Source organism: Arachis stenosperma, chromosome 1 (genome assembly GCF_014773155.1).
Source record: "Arachis stenosperma cultivar V10309 chromosome 1, arast.V10309.gnm1.PFL2, whole genome shotgun sequence".
In the NCBI taxonomy this organism is placed as follows: domain Eukaryota; kingdom Viridiplantae; phylum Streptophyta; class Magnoliopsida; order Fabales; family Fabaceae; genus Arachis; species Arachis stenosperma.
Window position 1 is genome coordinate 11,325,473 of NC_080377.1, and position 17,749 is coordinate 11,343,221.

The 17,749-nt window shown below is 32.5% G+C and overlaps 3 protein-coding genes across 3 annotated transcripts; 2 read left to right on the top strand and 1 right to left on the bottom strand.

Moving 5' to 3' along the window:
* The first annotated feature begins 397 nt into the window (after positions 1 to 397).
* On the top strand, positions 398 to 5,387 carry LOC130948496 (transcription factor GTE1-like). Its single transcript, XM_057877280.1, has 8 exons — positions 398 to 693; positions 2,112 to 2,336; positions 3,043 to 3,120; positions 3,289 to 3,513; positions 3,668 to 3,766; positions 3,879 to 3,937; positions 4,244 to 4,394; positions 4,942 to 5,387. The coding sequence occupies exons 1-8, from the start codon at positions 574 to 576 to the stop codon at positions 5,134 to 5,136; spliced, it is 1,152 nt and encodes a 383-aa protein (XP_057733263.1). The 5' UTR covers positions 398 to 573; the 3' UTR covers positions 5,137 to 5,387.
* Positions 5,388 to 6,595: 1,208 nt separating this feature from the next.
* LOC130971172 (uncharacterized) lies at positions 6,596 to 10,071 on the top strand. Its single transcript, XM_057897091.1, has 4 exons — positions 6,596 to 7,325; positions 8,247 to 8,691; positions 8,878 to 8,955; positions 9,349 to 10,071. The coding sequence occupies exons 1-4, from the start codon at positions 6,982 to 6,984 to the stop codon at positions 9,400 to 9,402; spliced, it is 921 nt and encodes a 306-aa protein (XP_057753074.1). The 5' UTR covers positions 6,596 to 6,981; the 3' UTR covers positions 9,403 to 10,071.
* Positions 10,072 to 10,590: 519 nt separating this feature from the next.
* LOC130971156 (actin-related protein 2/3 complex subunit 2A) lies at positions 10,591 to 16,997 on the bottom strand. Its single transcript, XM_057897090.1, has 10 exons — positions 16,639 to 16,997; positions 14,498 to 14,564; positions 14,156 to 14,363; positions 13,352 to 13,521; positions 12,896 to 12,973; positions 12,586 to 12,718; positions 12,413 to 12,504; positions 11,755 to 11,811; positions 11,498 to 11,563; positions 10,591 to 11,199 (listed from the first exon to the last, which is right to left on the bottom strand). Exons 1-10 carry the CDS (start codon positions 16,698 to 16,700, stop codon positions 11,161 to 11,163), a joined length of 972 nt encoding a protein of 323 aa, XP_057753073.1. The 5' UTR covers positions 16,701 to 16,997; the 3' UTR covers positions 10,591 to 11,160.
* Between the last annotated feature and the right edge of the window lie 752 nt (positions 16,998 to 17,749).

The window sequence follows — 17,749 nt, forward strand, 5'->3', positions numbered from 1 at the left end:
TTTAAAAAAATTTAAAACAGTTTTTTAGTTTTTTCACTTACTGTTTTAAAAATGTGTGAGGGTTTAGAATAATTAAAAATTTAAAATATAATTATAGTTTTTTAGAGATTTAAAAACTTTACAAAAATTCCAAAAAAATTGAGCATGATAAACGTAATTATTTTGTTTGAAATTTTAAAGACTAATTGACTAAATAAAAAATTCAGAAAATCAATTTGAATAATGAATAAAATCTAAAATATTTTTTTGAATAATTATTGTTAATAATGTATTTTTTTCATTTATATTATCGTTTTATTCACTACTACTTATGGGAGAATGGAGATTTAATATTTAAAACTCTAAAATCAAATAAGATATTCCGCTCAATCAAAAAACTACAAAATATAAAATCACACAATTTCTAATTATTATTTTTTTTAGAAAAGGGATTTACTTCAACTGGAGCTGAAGGTTCCAACTGGAGCTGACGCACGAAGAAACCCCAATTCAGCTGAAAGATCGGTTTTTTCTTCAATTATTTCAATACTTTGTGTTTGTCCCCAATTGAATTATTGTTTTATCCATTCGGATATGGACCAAACCGTAGGCGGCGGCAATGGCGGCGGCGGCGGCGGTGCTTCCTCTGACGTGGTTGCTGATTTGGATGGTTTCAAGCGCAACGTTGATGAAATTGTTGCCAATGTTGATAAGGCACCTCATCTTTCAACTCCTTAGATCTTCCTTAATTTTCTTTTATAAATTTTATATTAATTTTGTGGTTAATACCATTACTTGTTTTTATTATGCTTTTGTTGTTTCTCTGTCTCTTGAAAAAGGTGTGTGCTTGTTTTTCAATTTGAACATAACTTTGAAACACTATCTAGTCTTGCAACAATGGAATAGGGCATTGAGGCTAAAACAAGCTTAATCCAAACAAATATGAGGAGATTTTGGTGTTCAACCATGCTAAGTGTACACCAAAAATCATATTGTTAGGAATGTATTCATATTGTTCTTCCCAGAGTAACAATTTAAGTGGAATTCAGTTAAACAGTGTTTGGAATTCAACTTTCATTATTAGTGTTTGTATTGTGGTACATTAAGTTTACTGATGGAAAATAAATTAAAGGCCTTTTTTATTCATTTTCTAGGGTTAAAGTGATTTTTCAAGTTGATTTCTAGGCTTGAGATTAATATTGCTAGAAGACTAGTCTGAATTCATTAGCATCTTTCGCACATTTTAGAATATCAGTTAACTACTCGTGAAGGGTTGATTAAGGTGATATGCCGTTTTGAACATTACATGAGGAACTCGTGTGGGGAGAATTCATAGTTCTTGTGCTCCCACAGTCCGATGAGTATTGATGGGTGGTTCTAGGAGCTGAACTTATGTGGATACTTTGTGCTTTCACAAAAAAAAGGAATATTTGTTAAGTATAGCCATGTAATTAGTCCTTGATTCGATCTTGTAGGTGAACATTTGTTGTTTGTGGATATGGTGGACATTATTTGTTTATGAGAGAACCTTTATACCAAAGTACTATCCAAACACCATAAAAAACCTAATAAACTTTATCCCATGTTAAACGAATACACAAAATCCTGTTTTTTAGAACAACCAAATTTCCCGGATTGGTTTTAGTTTCCATTGGTGAATTGCTCAACTTTGGGCAGTAGCAACACTTTTTTCCTTTTGTGAGTTATTTCCTTTCCCTTTATGCTATGGTTTAAATGCTTCTTTTATTGAATTAGTTATCAAATGACTAGCATGTGATCTTTTAATTATTAGAGGGCTTATTTTTATGAAACTAGTATTTTTCGGCATCAACACAAGTAATTGACATATTATGAACAATCCTTTGAACATGTATTCATCTGCCACATATATTTTCATATCTGAAGTGATTTCTATCAGTAGAACCCTAATTCTCTCATTTTAACTGCAAAATTATTTTCCTTTTTTTTTTAACAGGGTGAAAGAAAATATACATCTTTCATGAATATTTAAAGCTCTAGGGGTAGCTTATACTTGCTGCAAAGTGCAATTTTGCTTCCATTCATTACGTTAATGTTATAAGCTTTGAACCATTGAAATTGTTTGTTAAAAGATAATCTTATTGCCTTTGCAGCTTGAAAAGCAATTGATTGAGGTTGAACAGTTCTACCAATCCAATAGTAACAATAGCATTCAAGGTAATAATTCTAAAGGTGGCCCAGTTGTAAAAGAGAAGGTTCGAGAGAAGCATCTTATTGCAACTAAGAAGCCATTGCTGCTAGATGCTGCACGAACTGAAACTGCTGCTACAAAGAGAATGCAAGAACTCATGCGCCAGTTTGCAACAATATTGCGGCAGGCAAGTGCAGATGTTTTTTACCATTATTTATAGTTTTTTGTGTATTGTGGGATTAACATGGAACCATTTGGCTATGCAGCATGCACCCTTTAACTGATTAACTGATTTTGCTTTCTGGCTGGCCAGGGTGTATATGGAAATTCCCACAACTATCCTTGACTAAGCTCAGTTCACTTCACTTATACACACTTGTCGTGTTACCTGAGTATATATTCAAATCTCTCAATAATTTCCCCTGTAGTCTCCTTAGGTCTCCCTCCAATTCTCGCTTTAGGATTACCCAGCATCTGATCCACTCTCCTAATTTGAGCCTCTATAAAGGCCTTCTCCAAACATGTCCAATAACTATAAGATCATATGCTTCTGAATAATAAATTCCTAGGAAGATAAGATACCTAGAAGTCAAGTAACACTATTATTTATTTAAAAAGTCGATAGTTATCCTGATGTATTAGTCCATAATTTTGTCCAGCTAGATATTTTAAGATCTTTTCATGTAGCCAACCAATTTTCGTGGGATGAAGATTGGTTGTTTTTTCTTTGTTATCTTTTTTTAAGAGTTAACCACAAATTCTTGAGATGCACTTTCTTTTCCATTTTTTAAATTATCTTCTCGCCCTCGCCCTTTTAATGTTGAATATTGTGATTGAGCATACCAAGTTCTACGTGAAAATTAAATGTTGATATATCATGTGTTTCTACTCAGATCACTCAGCATAAATGGGCCTGGCCCTTTATGGAACCTGTAGATGTAGAAGGTCTTGGGCTTCATGACTACTACGAGGTAATGCCTTTCTGTTGCTTACAAAAAATACTTGAATATACTCTGCTGAAAAGAAAAGGTTAATTGTTGGCTTGGTCTTTTTTTTAAAAAAAAAATTATAATTTGTGCCGCTGGTTTCACATTTAGAACTTTAGCATGATTTCTAAGTGTTTATTTTTCTGCTTCTAGGTTATTGAAAAGCCAATGGATTTTAGTACAATAAAAAGTAAAATGGAAGCCAAGGATGGCACTGGATATAAGAATGTCCGGGAGATATATGCTGACGTAAGGTTGATATTTAAGAATGCAATGAAATACAACAATGAAAAACATGATGTCCATGTTATGGCAAAGACCTTGTTGGAAAAATTTGAGGAGAAATGGCTGCAACTTTTGCCTAAAGTTGCTGAAGAGGTAAATAATATTTTCCAATTTTTTTTTTAAAATGAAATTTTCATATTTATAATTATGGATGCTGCAATTACAATGGAAGCTGTGATTTCGTGCTACCTATGTGGCTATGTGATATATTACATCATGCCCTTGCCTTTTCTCTATTTGTTGTTAGGAAGCTAGATCATTGGAGGAAGAAGCACAGGCCCAACTAGACCTGCAGCTTGCTCAGGAAACTGCTTATGCCAATTTGGCTAGGGATTTAAGCAACGAGGTTAGTTATTGTTGTAATTGAATTTTGCATTCCAGCAAAACTAAAACAATTTGTTTGATGCCACCTAGAAGTATGTACAATGATCCGTGCTTTCAACTCCCTGGTTTTTCAGCTTGAAGAAGTTGACATACATTTGAAGAATCTCAAAGAGATGGTGATTCAGAAGTGCAGGTTTGTGGAAAATTATTTGTCACTTATTCCATATCATTGGCATGAAATTGAACTGAAAATTTGTTACTGAATCTGTATTTTCATGTCCTATCATTCCATTATATATATATTGTATTGAATTCATGATCCTTGTTCAGCATTAAACTCAAAGGTGCTTAAATCATACTGCTGAAACAATATGCCGATTTGATCCATAAATGTGTGTTTGATAGTCTGTTGCATTGAAACTTGAATGCATGATTTATCTTGCAATGGTACTTTGGTATTGTGTCGATTGTTGACAATGACAAATGAAATTTAATATAGGAAACTGTCTACACACGAGAAGAAACTACTTGGGACCGCTCTCACCAAATTGTCTCCTGAAAACCTAAACAGGGCATTGGAGATTGTTGCTGAGAACAACCCTAACTTCCAATCAAGCGCCGAAGAGGTGGACCTCGACATTGATGCTCAGGTCTGTAATGCTAGTTTTTTGTTTATCTACCTACCAACTTTCGCAGCATTCCATTGTCAAATTTTGACCATTCTGGCCTGTTTAAATAACTACTTTAAATTACTTTGGAGGTCCCCAAAGTTAAAACATTTCTAATAAAGTCCCTGAACTATACCAATGGTTTTTTTAACCAAGTCATTTTATTTTAAAAATTTTGTGATCAAGCCTCTATATTGATGATAAACCAGTTATTTATACATTTTTTGTACGGTATACCGAATGATCAAAAAGCTTTTAGACTAAAGGGATTAGCTTAGGTTGAAAAACATTTGTACAATATAAAGACTTTTTATGTAGAAATATATAAATCATAAGAATGTAATTGAAAAATTTTGTACAATATGGAAACTTACACAAACTTCTCAACTATAGGAATCTAATTGAAGGTTCGAATGAAAATTACGGGGATTTTTATAGTAATTAAAAACTTTTATTTTTTATTTTATTTTTTTTATCATGTTACTTGCTATGCAAAATTTCATCATATTTTATTTTTAAAAATTTACAGACCGACTTCACCCTATGGAGACTGAAGATTTTTGTAAAAGATGCACTTGATGTTCAAGGAAAGAGTACTGGGGGAATAGCTGTTAACCATAATGATTACATGGATGACAAGAAAAACAACAAAAGGAGGAGAGAAATTTGTGACTCTTTGGCCAAGACAAACTCAAAAAGGACTAAGAAAATCTCTAACTTGTGACTCCAACTTTGTTCAGTATATATATATATATATGTAAGGCAATAGTTTGTTTATAATGTGATTGAGCTCAAGTTGCTCAACACTTTTAGGGTTTTTGGATGATGCATTGGAACTATTCTGTAACACCTTTTATTACCCCTAAAATTGTAATGCTTGTTCTTGTTCATTCCCTCATTGGTAGCTAAAACCAAACAGGCACTTTGTCTGCACAATATGATAAGATGAAGTACTGTTTCTTGTTAGAAATATAAGTAGAAAATTATCTTGCAATTTATATATAATGTACTTGTAGGAGTCTTTTCAATTTTATATATCAAATTAAAAGTTGTTAAATTGTTTAGATATGATCATATGATGAATTTTAAAGTATTTCCTTATAAAATGACAATTTAAGGGCATAAAATATGACTTCTAAAACTGTGATTTTAAATATGGTGGTAGAAATGTAAATCCCCTTGCAATGTGAAATCACTTGGGAAAATCCATTGTCAAAACCAAGAGGAATTTATTGATATTTGGTGTATATCTTTAAGTAGGCTAGGCAATACTTGACCTTCTTAATTTAATGTTGACATTATAATGATACCAGTCTTGGTGGACACAAAATGATTGAAATGATGAGTTATCTGAGTTGAAAGTTGAAATATTGAAAGAACAAATTTAGGTTAAAAAAATTTGACCATGGTAATCTTTTTTAAGTCCAATTAGAGAATCAGTCAATAATTAGTCAATAAAAAATTTTTATACATTTTTCTTTCTCAGCTAACAAGAGTAAGAGGAAAAAGAAGATAAATTACTCAAATATCGTTTGAAAAAGTTAATTCCTAAATTTTTTACATTTTTTTTATGGTAAACTATTAATATCTTATTTATAAACAACTCTTAGGAAGTTCTTTTCAAGGTCTTAGGACCCATGTCAATAACTTATAAAATGAATTTCATGTTTACATGTCCAAATTCTTCTAATCCAATTATATGATCACTCTAAATCAATTAAAGATTCAAGATGTTTTAATTTTTTTGCTAGGGTCCTCTAGTCACAATCATTGCTAAACTACATTTAATATTTAAAATTTAAAATCCTATAACGTTTGTTTTTCTATGAACATCAACACAAATTATTCTTTGAATCATCCAAGCGGGAATCTATAATCATCCCTTCTTCTACTACCTATTCTTAATTATAATCTATATAAAACTTATTTTTTTTTCATGTTCTAATACTTTATTTTATGTTATATATTTAATTAATTTAAGTTGTTAAAATAGTCACTTCATTTGTCAATTTAAACAAAAAAAAGTTTAAATTTTTAGTAATAGATTTATAAATAAAAATATCTTTTTTTAAAAGAAATAAAGAGTTCAACACTTATAAAGCTTACTACAATTGAAGAAGTGAAAAAAAATGGAGACAAATGAAGTGCTCTTTGTTCCACGCACTCCTTTAATACTCACAATTCTGATTCCTAAAACCAAATATATCTAATGAGTCCCATTTTTACCGATTTATCTTTATGTTTTGATGTTTGTTGCTACACAACTTTGTTTTTGTTTTTTACTCTTGCAGAAGGTGAGTTTAAGAAAATGGAAAATTGAAGAAAAAGTGGGAAAAAAATATCATGGGTAGCACATGGTAAGAACATGGGAAAGTGAATGAAACCCTTTTCAAAAATATTAACATAAGTTTGAAAGTTGAAGCCATATAATTTATGTACAAATATACACACCCACAAACTGTTTGTTGTGTGGTCTCTGAGAACAAAGGTTTTAGATTCATTCACATATGAGCCAAAAAGACAAAACCAACACCAAGAACAAGAACTAGAATTAGATTTAATTACCAAAATGTCCCCATTTGATTCTCCTCAGCCAACAACAACTGAGACTAGTACTCACAGCATCAGCACAAGCAACAGCACAAGTCCAAGTGGTGGTGGTGATATGATTTTGCAATGGGGTCATAGAAAGAGATCAAGGATCTCAAGGGGTATTGCCATTGAGGATTCTTCTTCTTCTGTTCATGCTAAACAACATAAGAGGAGGATCAGCAGCAGCCACACTGTCCCTGGAAAGCCGGCAGCCGTTGCCGCCAAGTTGTCGTCTGCCGGATCCATGCCGCCGCCGCCACCTTTTGTTTCTTCAGGAGCAGCTGCCTCCAATGGCAGCAGGACCAGAAAACATAGTCCTAGGTATGAACATTCCCATTGTAATTTACTAACTTTTACTCTTTTATAAAAAAAAACTTTTGAATGGTTATCTACTTATCTACTGTGCTCTCTCTGTTTTTTTTTTTTTTTTTTTTGTATCTGATCTTTCTAATCTTAGTTTTAATGAGTAATTTTAGTCAAGGAAGACATTTTGATGCTTGGATTAACTAGAGTATATTACATTTTATTATGGTTCAATTTGCACATAAAGTTTATCAAATCCAACCTCAACTCAGTTTAAAGTGCTAAAGGAGGAATATATTATTTCTTTTTTTTTTTCATTCTATAATTCACTAAAATTCTTTTCATTTTTTCAGTAATTTTTTTTGTTTTTCTTTCTTTGCTAGGTGAGATGTGATGGATGATGAATCCCACTGCACTTTAGGTTCTATGGAAAGAAAAATAGTACAATTGTGTTAGATAAGATACATAGGTACCATTTACACTTATGGCAAATTCCTCTTTTTTTTTTTTTTTCTTTATGCCTCTGATTTTCTGTTTGATATTTTTTTTCACAAACAGAGCACTGCTACTTTTGTTTTTCAATGCTTTCAAAAGATGCCATTCCTTAAAACATTGTTCCAGTTATAATAAGAGTTCAGTTTTCTTTTATAAATTTAATTTCTTCTGCTTCAAATTTAAACTTGATAGTTAAAGTTTTTTATTATAGTCAAAATATATGTTGCCAATAATGCTAGAAACAGGCATAGAAATTAATGTGTCCTTTAATCTAACCCTAGATCTTGTTTTCTCTTATTATCCTCATACAAAATTTCAGCACAATTTGAAGTGCTAAAAAACTCATTTCTGCTTCTACATGAACAAAGTAGAAGCATTTTATTTTAGTTTCATTTACATTGTTGTTATCTTTTTCCTGAGCATTCATTAGTTGGAAATGAACAGGAATTTGGAAGATCCATCTGCAGCTGGAAGTGAATCCCCTTCAAGAAATAGCCAATGCAGCAATTCCATTGTTCCGAAATCAGCAGCACTGAAAAAGTCTCATTCCGGACTAGAAAGAAGTAACAGAAGGATGCCTTCTTCTGGTTCGGCAAAGTGTCAGAAGCCGAGTGGTTCTTCGACAACTCAAGCCTCTGAAAGACTGTACAGTCAAGGTGATTCTGCCTCGGTGCAATCCGAGCAGGATCCTGGTGTTGTTCCGGCTGTATCAGCTATGACCTCGCTGGCAGCAAATGGAGACAAGGTTACTGTGGAAGTAGTTAAATGGCCAAGGATCTACATTTCACTTTCAAGAAAGGAGAAAGAAGATGATTTCCTTGCCATGAAAGGAACAAAGATACCTCAAAGACCAAAGAAAAGAGCAAAGAACATAGACAGAACTCTACAGGTGTTACCATATTATATTGGATATGTATCATGTTAGATAGTTTTAGATACTTCTAGTTATATTTTTGTTTTCATACTTATTTTTTTATAATATTTACACCTTGATAAGTGAAATTTTTATAACAATTAACCAAATAAGCATACTTTATTTCTAATATTTATATTACTATTATTTTTTGGTTTGCAGTACTGTTTCCCAGGAATGTGGTTATCAGACCTGACTAAAAGCAGGTATGAGGTCAGAGAGAAGAAGTCTGTGAAGAAGGTAACCCTGCTTCTCCCTTTATTGCTCCTTCCTCTCTTTAGGGATGAACAAAGAGTAACCATCCCTCAATTTAGTCCTCCAAAGATTTTCATGATATCAAGTTAGTGCTCAAAATGTTGGACATCATATTTGTTCTCTCATTGTTCAATGTTCAATGTGGACAAAAATGCAGTCCTTAAATTGATGTTTATTATATCATGAGTGATCAAATTAACATAAAAATATATTTTAAGGACTAACTTAACATCTCGTGTATTTTTCAAGGATCAATTTGAGCATTTATGCTTATGAATGTAAATACATCACAGCATTTTGATTAATTACTTTTCCTACATAATGAAACCTTTCATGTTGAAAGACTGAATTGCTTTTCGGGATTGACGGATTGTGCAGCAAAAGCGCAGAGGACTGAAAGGATTGGAAAGCTTGGACAGTGATTCCGAGTAAGCATACATAGTCCAATATGCTTACTCAAAATCATGGTCGAAGGTAGGTGTGTGACAAGTGAATACTAATGAAGAGAATTTTTCTTTTAGAAAGTCTTCAAAGCTGGTGGCATGATTAGTTTCACTCTTCACAACCTTGTCATTGAAATTGGCTCAATTACCATTTTGAGTTGTAATCTTAAGGGACTATAGCTCATCCTTATTGGCATGGAAGTGAATGGCTAGAAGCTCTAATGTCTTAAAAGTAGACATAAAGAAAGAAATAGTCACTTCTCAAATTTGAAGCTGGAGATGGTACACCATGAATTGTTCCGTGTTTGTTTAGAGTAGCAGAATATCAAGGACCCTTATTTTATTATTATTATTATTTTTTTGCATTCTTAGTTTATTTGCAATGGTGAGAAGTAATTTTTTCCCTCATCAATTATTTGTTCTTAAATTTTATTCCAGTTTGTCTATTGGAGTAGAAGTTACATGATATGAACGAAAAATTGCCACATTATTCTTAATGAATTTGGTGTAAGAAGTATCTTAGTTTCATTTCAGTTGTAGGTATACAATATTAAGAACATTTATGTTATGTATTGAAAGATGTTTGAATTAGTACTCTGGAAATTCTGTAGACATTAGCGAACTTGAATTGATGGTTTACCAATGGAATAGAGCCATATAGCTATTCTAAATGTTCATTTTACTTTTATATATACCTTCCTTCCAAGTTTGATTATTTTGACAATATTTTAATTGTCAAACAAAGCACATTCACATTAATGGCACCACCACACTATTGTCTAAATCATTAAATTTCAGTTATAATTGTTCAAAAACTTAGTTGCATGATGGTATATACACCCAACTAATTGGCTTCTCAACTTGAAGAGAGGAAGATTCAATGATTGCTGCTATAGCTATGCTTTACATCCAAGTAATAATACTATAAATTTGAGGTGTCAATAATATAATTCAGGCCTTCTCTTTTTAGAGTTATAAATAAAATGGTCCAATCATGATATATTGGATTGCAGGAAATTAATAATGATAATACATCATCAACAACAACAAAGTCTTATACCCTTATTCTACTAGTTGGAGTTGGCTACATGAATCAAACAATGTCATTGAACTCTATTATGTATCATGTTTACAGTGAGACAAATTAATAATGCTAATAATAATAATAATAATAATAACAATAGAGATAACTTGAACACCAAAATCCATTTATAGATGCTACACAGTCATGCATGTAGTTTAAAATACCTTTAATGACTAAAACAAAAAGGTTATCCATGTTATCTCAATAGCAAGTTTAAACTTGCACCAAAATACCAAAGATTACTTTACAATTAAAGAAAAACCAAGATGAATGCCTCAAAAAGGAAGATATTTAGATCTGTAACCCAAAATACACCTACAAAGTACACCACATGCAGTTGATAAACAATTGTACATTTTAACAACTATTTCAGTTGGTCATTTATCTTGTATCCTCTTTCGTTCCTATCATGAATAAAATTACAGGCACCTGGAGCAGTCAGCAAAAATAGGTCAGCAATTTTTCCTTGGATGCTGAGCATGTCAAGTTCAAAAGAAGAATCAAATCTTCAAGTTAACAATCATAATCTGCAGCAATCTGCAGACACTGAAACATGCTGCCACAATTCCTTGGTTGGCTGATTGTATGGTCCAAAGGGACATATATGACTTTCTTCTCCACTGGAAGCAGAATATCTGTACTTTCTCAACAATCTTCTCCACCTTATGAGAATGAACTGTTTCTTGACTCCTTTTTGAGGCCCTATAACCAAGTACAAAAGTTTTAGAATTACTATAATATTACTATAATAAAAATAAAATGTTAGATTACTCAGAAAAACATGATTTAATCGAATAGAGGTTTGATCACAATTTTTAAACTACCAGGACTTTGGCTGAAAATTGTTTGTACAGTATAAGAACTTATTAGAATTGTTTAAACTTTTAACTGTAGAAACCTTATTGAAAATCGTGTTAACCTAGAAGACCTTAAGTGTAATTTAACTAGGACATTACTATTTAATAACCATCAAATTTAATTAACCATGCATATAACTAACCAGCCGTTTGAAGGATCTGTTCATTGCTGTTTTCTTTTCGAGATCTGGTCTGGCACGATCCAAAGCCTACAAAACAGGCACAGTTTTTCTTACTATGAAAGTCAACAAATCCGTAAACCATGATGGAAACCAATGTATGTATGTCGAAAAAAGCCAAGGGCTTGTTAGGTTAATGTTTTCCTTTTCTTTTCTTTTTCTTTTTTTTTTTTTTGTTTGTGAATTACAAAGGTATATGAACAAGCAAAAAATGAGTTTACCTGAATCAAGGATTCCACTCGACGCCTCATCCGTGTATGCATAAATCCTTCTGAACACTGTTAAATAGGCATAATGTAGACTGGGATCAGACATCTTTTATGCAAGTTTATTTAAATTTAGCAGAATTTTCCATTTGATTATATTCCTCTTATGTCTGTTTTGAGTATTAACAGGTCAACTTAAGAGCAAAAGATGTTTGTTCTTCCATTTAACATGTTCATGTTCAAAATAACCATGAAAATATCCAAATTCCCTTGGAACTCCTTTCTACTACTACTACCATTATCATTATCATTATCATTATCATTATTATTTTTTCTTTCTGTGTCTCTATCCTTTCCACTATTTAATCTCACACTTATGCAGTACTCCTCACTCCATCTGTTCTTCAGAAAAAATTAATTGTTCAAAACTAAATTAATAAATGATACTTTAAATCAGTTAATTATCTGTGAAATAACTTTTGGACAACTTATTTCACAGTGATACTTTGATAAAGATGATACTATGATAGTGTAAAAGCCAAGGTTAACAATGCAATAACTCTAAATAAATGATGGTATTATTATCTTCATGATTACACCAGAACAAGCACAGCATGTTCATTTATCCTGACACAAGACGCACTGTGATGATGAGGAAATTCCATTAAAATACCTTAACATGATAGCTAACATATGCGTGAAAAGTCGATAGATTCCATACTGTACGATCCAGTTTCGGGCCTTCAACATGACGAGGGAAGATAACTGCAAAGTTGAACAAGTTACATTGTGATTATGCAAACTGAAGAAATGCTGTATGCTTTGTGTCACTTTCCAAACACTAACCAAATGTTACAAATCCTGCATTAGCCAATAATGCATCAGCAGAAACTTCTTTCAGTTCCTGTGGAGGAGTAAGAGACCACGAACATGGAGGTGTATTATGAAGCCCAGCTGTACGTCTGGCTTCAACAAATTCCTATATCACAATAAACCCTGAAAATTAAAACCATAAAAGCACCGAACCAAAGAGCATAGCACTGTACAAGAACAGTTTGCAAGAAGCAAACAGAAAATGTTCTTTTATCTTTATCTCTCCACACTCAGTAATCCGACTCACCATTAGGCATTAACCGAAAAAAAGCGAAAATCACACCTGCAAGAATGAAGTTGCAAGGACAGTGTCTATTGAGTCATTGAATCTCATAGGATACACCACAGTCACCTTATCAGCCTGTCAAGAGAAACCATTTCATCATCTGAACCAGAAAGAGGGTTCCCTCTCAAATTGAGTAATGCAAACTCAGTCAAGGCAATGAAACAAATCTAAAAATGTGAAACTCAATTGTTCAAATTTCATGTTAAAAAATTCATTATTTTAAAAAACTCAATTATATTTTATTACTTTCAAGAGATGACCTTTTATGTCCAAAATCACTCTAATTTCTTTTGGTAATTCTTGAGGCTTATGGCTGATAAATTGTGAAGAACCTGGGAGTATTTTAATGCAAGAATTTGTGAAGATAATTTACCACAAATAAATTCTCAAGACTGATAGTGAAGAATACTTAGGCTAAAAAAGAAGTTAACCATGCTTATAATACGCTGTTACCTTCGGAACAAGAAAAAATGACTCCCTTGGCCGATGCACAAGGGCAACAAGCGGATCAATGTCTGGAGCAACAGTTCTTGAAGCAAGATGTTTTAAAATTACTCTCAATGGTGCACCAAGGACAACCTCCCTCACTGATGCAATTTTCACCAAAAAGGATTGCCTTTGATCTGCACATAATCGGAAACACCACCAATTATAAAAGACCAACATCAACAACCAAATAATTGAATCTAGAAATACTTTTTCCCCCATCCACAAGAATTGCAATTCAATGCAGAATAGAATCTAAGCATAGAATGATTAAAAATGTAATTTGAATGACATTTGAAAGAGTTTATATTTAGTATAATAAAGTAAATACATGAAATTCAATAAAGCATGAAGTACATGAGTTGACAGATCAGAAACTAATTTCCTGACAAATCAAGGCTTTGATATCATGTAGTGACCATCCCAAAAGCTTAAGCTATTAGGTGAACGCACATGAATGCCTCTTATTATATCACTTAGTATAAGATATTTTACAAATCCTATCTAATATCTAATATAAATAACAAATATAGATATTGATTCCTGAAATTAAAATAGAAAGGCAACAACTCCCCATAATAATGGAAATGCTATTCATCTCAACCGTGCATAGAAAATACAGCAGCTAACAATTTAGGAAGAACTTCTCATGGAAAGGGGCACGTCAATTAAAAATATTGAAATTTTGAAACCGTGATAACTATAATACCATGCTAAAAAAACAGCAGGTAGAAAGCTTATGATGGCAGGATATACAGAACCAGTTTGTACCTTGATTTGCAGGAAGCTTTGACAGATTTATTTTCAATGTTAGGTTAAACCCATCCCTTGGAGGATCTTTAATTTGTACAGTAGCTCCGTATGCAGCTTTTATTGCGTCTATGGCTCCAAAAGGAAGTCCATTGACAAAAATTGTTTCTGAAGATGGGGGAGGTAATGATACTGAAAGCAACAAAACATGAGGATTCTTTGTTGACACCTGCAATAATTTTTGCTTGGTCAAATGCACATCCCAAAACTGTCAGAAAACCAACATATAGCTAACAAAAAGTGATCAAGGGCAACCATACAAATGATATCCACAATCATTTTCAACATAAAAATCATGGTTACCTGAACATGATATCGAACATCATCAAATTCAACCCAGTGGTGATCCAGTTCAATACCCTTTTCAAGACTGAAGCAGACAGTAGATTGTCATTAGAGATATGCCATAGATCATTAAGGCAGAAGTTCAGTGTTAAGCAGAATATGCTTCATTACAAGTGAATGGAAATGATAGATAACGATGACCAGAACTCATATATCAATGTATCAGTTGCTGTAATTCACCCTCTGCTACTGAAATAGAAATTGACAGATTCCAAAAACAAGGGAATCTAGTAAAATTATCTTTCTTGAACAAAAAAAGAATAGATAGATTGAGGATTTAACTGTAAGCTATTTAAGTGCCTGCCCTCCCTCCCAAAAACATTGTCTGATTTCAAGATACTCCACTCAGTCCCTTTCCTCTTCTATAATGCATTAAGCAAAACTGTTCAATTTCTCTTTTCTTGCCATGTAAACTAGGTTTTTGCAGTCCAATTCCCATCCTGACCCTTTCTCACATTGTCCTCAATGCATAGAGCTTCCATTCCCTTAATACCCTTGCTCACAAATCTCTTCCTAATATGCCACTTGGACAGTAGTGGGATATATAAGAAAACAATTGACATAATCGTGCAAAAATGGAGTTCAAAGGGTGTCACGACAAATTGTAAAATGAGATGACACTAAATTTAAAAAGTTACGAACAATTCACTACCGAGAAAAAAATCAATGTCAAAAAGCTTTGTAAGTTGTCATTGGGTTTCTTTGAATTGAAGTAAGGCTAGGCTGTATATATACATTCTTTTGGTGAAGGTTGTATATATACTTAATGATTAAAAGAAAGCCTCTTCTGACTTTGATTCTCTCTTGGATCTCCGTGACTCTGTTTGTCTCTCTTCTAATCCTGATAAAATGACCGAGTTACGTATCCCTTATTTATTCTCTCAGTATGGCTACTTTCATCCATTAAACTACTTAAAAGTCCAAAGCTCCCTCTAAGATCAGGTCCTTTATCTGGATTGGTGCTTAATATAAATAATACCAGAGAACATGTTGTGGGTTAATAGGCACATAAGGCTATTTCCCTTGTATTTCTGTTATTTTGGTGCCTACTCAGAATCAGTTTGAAATATATCCTTACACTTTCCTGTTTCTATCCATCTATGGAATTCCTTATTTTTCTTTTTTCAGCAAATGCTCGATGGATCCCAAGTTAGTAGTCACTAGATCAACTTTCAATGCTTACATAATTCGGGCAGAAGTAAAGAAGCAAAATCGTTGCAGCGATGTGCAAATTGTGCTACCCTCCAATGCACGTGCTTCAAACATAGCTTTTATATTTAAAAAAGGTATGATACAACAGTGGATTTGGGATAAACAAACTAGCTTCTATTTGATATAAGGAATATAGCTATATAGTGGCATAAGAAAGTCAGGATGATAACACAAACTAGGTACTCATCCTTTATGGTTACTTAAACAGAACAAATAAGACCATAACGTTCTAAAATGAATCCTATATTCCTATTCAAATTTAAGCTATTAACATCTAAACACCTATAGCATTTTTGAGGCCTCCCTCCCACTATCTCTAGCAATTGACACCGTTCCATCCGATCCAAGTCTCTACCAGTCTTCTTCACACATCTCCAAATCACCTAAGGCAAGTTTCTATAATTTTCTTCACAACAGATGCCCACCCCAACTTCCTCTCTGATGCACTCATTCCTAATCCTTCGTCCACTCATCTAACATAGCATCCTTTTCTCCGCAACACTTAGCTTATTTTCTTATTGAAAGACAATAGGAACTAACTTTACATAAAAAGTTTCTAGAATTTCACTCAATCCAAATACACCAAACTCCACTTAAAGCATAACACTTGCAAGACAAGTTTCCCTAAAATTAAAGGACCAATTGCATAAATACCTTAGTTTCTATGGATAATTTGTTAGGTACACTAGTTACGTCAAACTATACCAACCCACCTAGCAGAAACCAAACAAAAAAGCTTCAATTTTTGTCATGAACTTGCACTCTAAGCAAAAGAATAATAAGAAAACCAAAAAGTATTATTAAGAGGACCTAACATAAAACACAGAACCTAAATTCGTGAATTGAATGAAATGTAAGAGAGAGAGAGAGAGGGTTTGGGAACATACTTCTGAAGGCGATTCAATAAGGTTTGAAGGAGGAACCTTGAATGGGACTGAAGGAGTATCATGGATCTCTATGCAGCTCTCAGCTTCTGGTCTCTGCTATGGTTGATTATGGGTTGAGAGTGGCAGTGAATTGGGTTAGGTTAGATCGAGAAAGAGAGAGAGAGAAAAGGATGATTCGTTTCTTGAAGAGTGAGAATTGGAAAGAATGGGAATTAGAATAAAAAAATGGAAAATGGAAACGGAGGTAAAAGCTGGGTGGCGCTGATTATTGTGATTGATACCATGCCCGATGCTGTCAATGAATCCCGATGCCGATTCCTTTTGCCTCTTTTGGACTTCTCCTTTTTCTTTTTTTGAAAATAATTTCCAAATGTTTCTATTTTAAAATTAAAATTTGTTTTACTCAATACATTTTGTAAAACGATCAACTCTACCGTTGTAGCTTGTGAAGTCAATTAATGTTTGAGAAGCTCCAAGCCTAAAGTTTATTCTTTTGCAATTACTGGGGAGGCTCATTTTTTTAGTAATGAAAAAGAGCATGTATTATACTTAGTTATGAATTAATGGTGTGTTTTTTATTCATATGATTTTTCTTTTAATTTTAAATTATAAATTAGAAGCTCAGATTTGGCTTGCATGGAAAAATCGAGCGTTTTTTTTTGTAACAAAGTGAATTTAAATTAAGAGAAAAACAAAATTGAGCCTTCTATTTATGCATGGTAAATTTTTTTATTTTAAAAGAGAAACAAATCAATGGGTAAATTTTGTAAGAAAGAATAAAAAATTTTAAAAACCCAAATCAAAAATTTGATTTGTGATTTTCTAAATCTAACTTTTTGTATGGGTGTTTGCGATGCAGTGTAGATTAATTTTGAGTAAAAAATTTATCCGATCTGAACACTAATTTTGTTTGTAGTACATTTTGGATTGGATTGAATTTGCGGTTTTGTAAATTAAAAAAATTAAATACATATAACAAATCTTAACATCAAATTCTAAATAATCAACAATAACATAACAAGTCTAAACAATATCTTTAAAAAGTAAAAACTAATAATAACATAATAATAGAAATAAAATTATAGGTTAGTTAAAATAAATAAATAAATAA

Excerpts from the sequence above, each read along its gene's own strand:
- LOC130948496 (XM_057877280.1), top strand. The coding sequence starts at position 574 with ATGGACCAAACCGTAGGCGGCGGCAATGGCGGCGGCGGCGGCGGTGCT. Across the intron at positions 2,337-3,042 it reads TTGCAACAATATTGCGGCAG|ATCACTCAGCATAAATGGGC; the intron begins GCAAGTGCAGAT and ends GTTTCTACTCAG. Across the intron at positions 3,121-3,288 it reads GGCTTCATGACTACTACGAG|GTTATTGAAAAGCCAATGGA; the intron begins GTAATGCCTTTC and ends TTCTGCTTCTAG.
- LOC130971172 (XM_057897091.1), top strand. The coding sequence starts at position 6,982 with ATGTCCCCATTTGATTCTCCTCAGCCAACAACAACTGAGACTAGTACT. Across the intron at positions 7,326-8,246 it reads ACCAGAAAACATAGTCCTAG|GAATTTGGAAGATCCATCTG; the intron begins GTATGAACATTC and ends GGAAATGAACAG. Across the intron at positions 8,956-9,348 it reads AGAAGAAGTCTGTGAAGAAG|CAAAAGCGCAGAGGACTGAA; the intron begins GTAACCCTGCTT and ends CGGATTGTGCAG.
- LOC130971156 (XM_057897090.1), bottom strand. The coding sequence starts at position 16,700 with ATGATACTCCTTCAGTCCCATTCAAGGTTCCTCCTTCAAACCTTATTG. Across the intron at positions 13,522-14,155 it reads AAAGCTTCCTGCAAATCAAG|ATCAAAGGCAATCCTTTTTG; the intron begins GTACAAACTGGT and ends GATTATGTGCAG. Across the intron at positions 12,974-13,351 it reads CATTTTTTCTTGTTCCGAAG|GCTGATAAGGTGACTGTGGT; the intron begins GTAACAGCGTAT and ends TTCTCTTGACAG.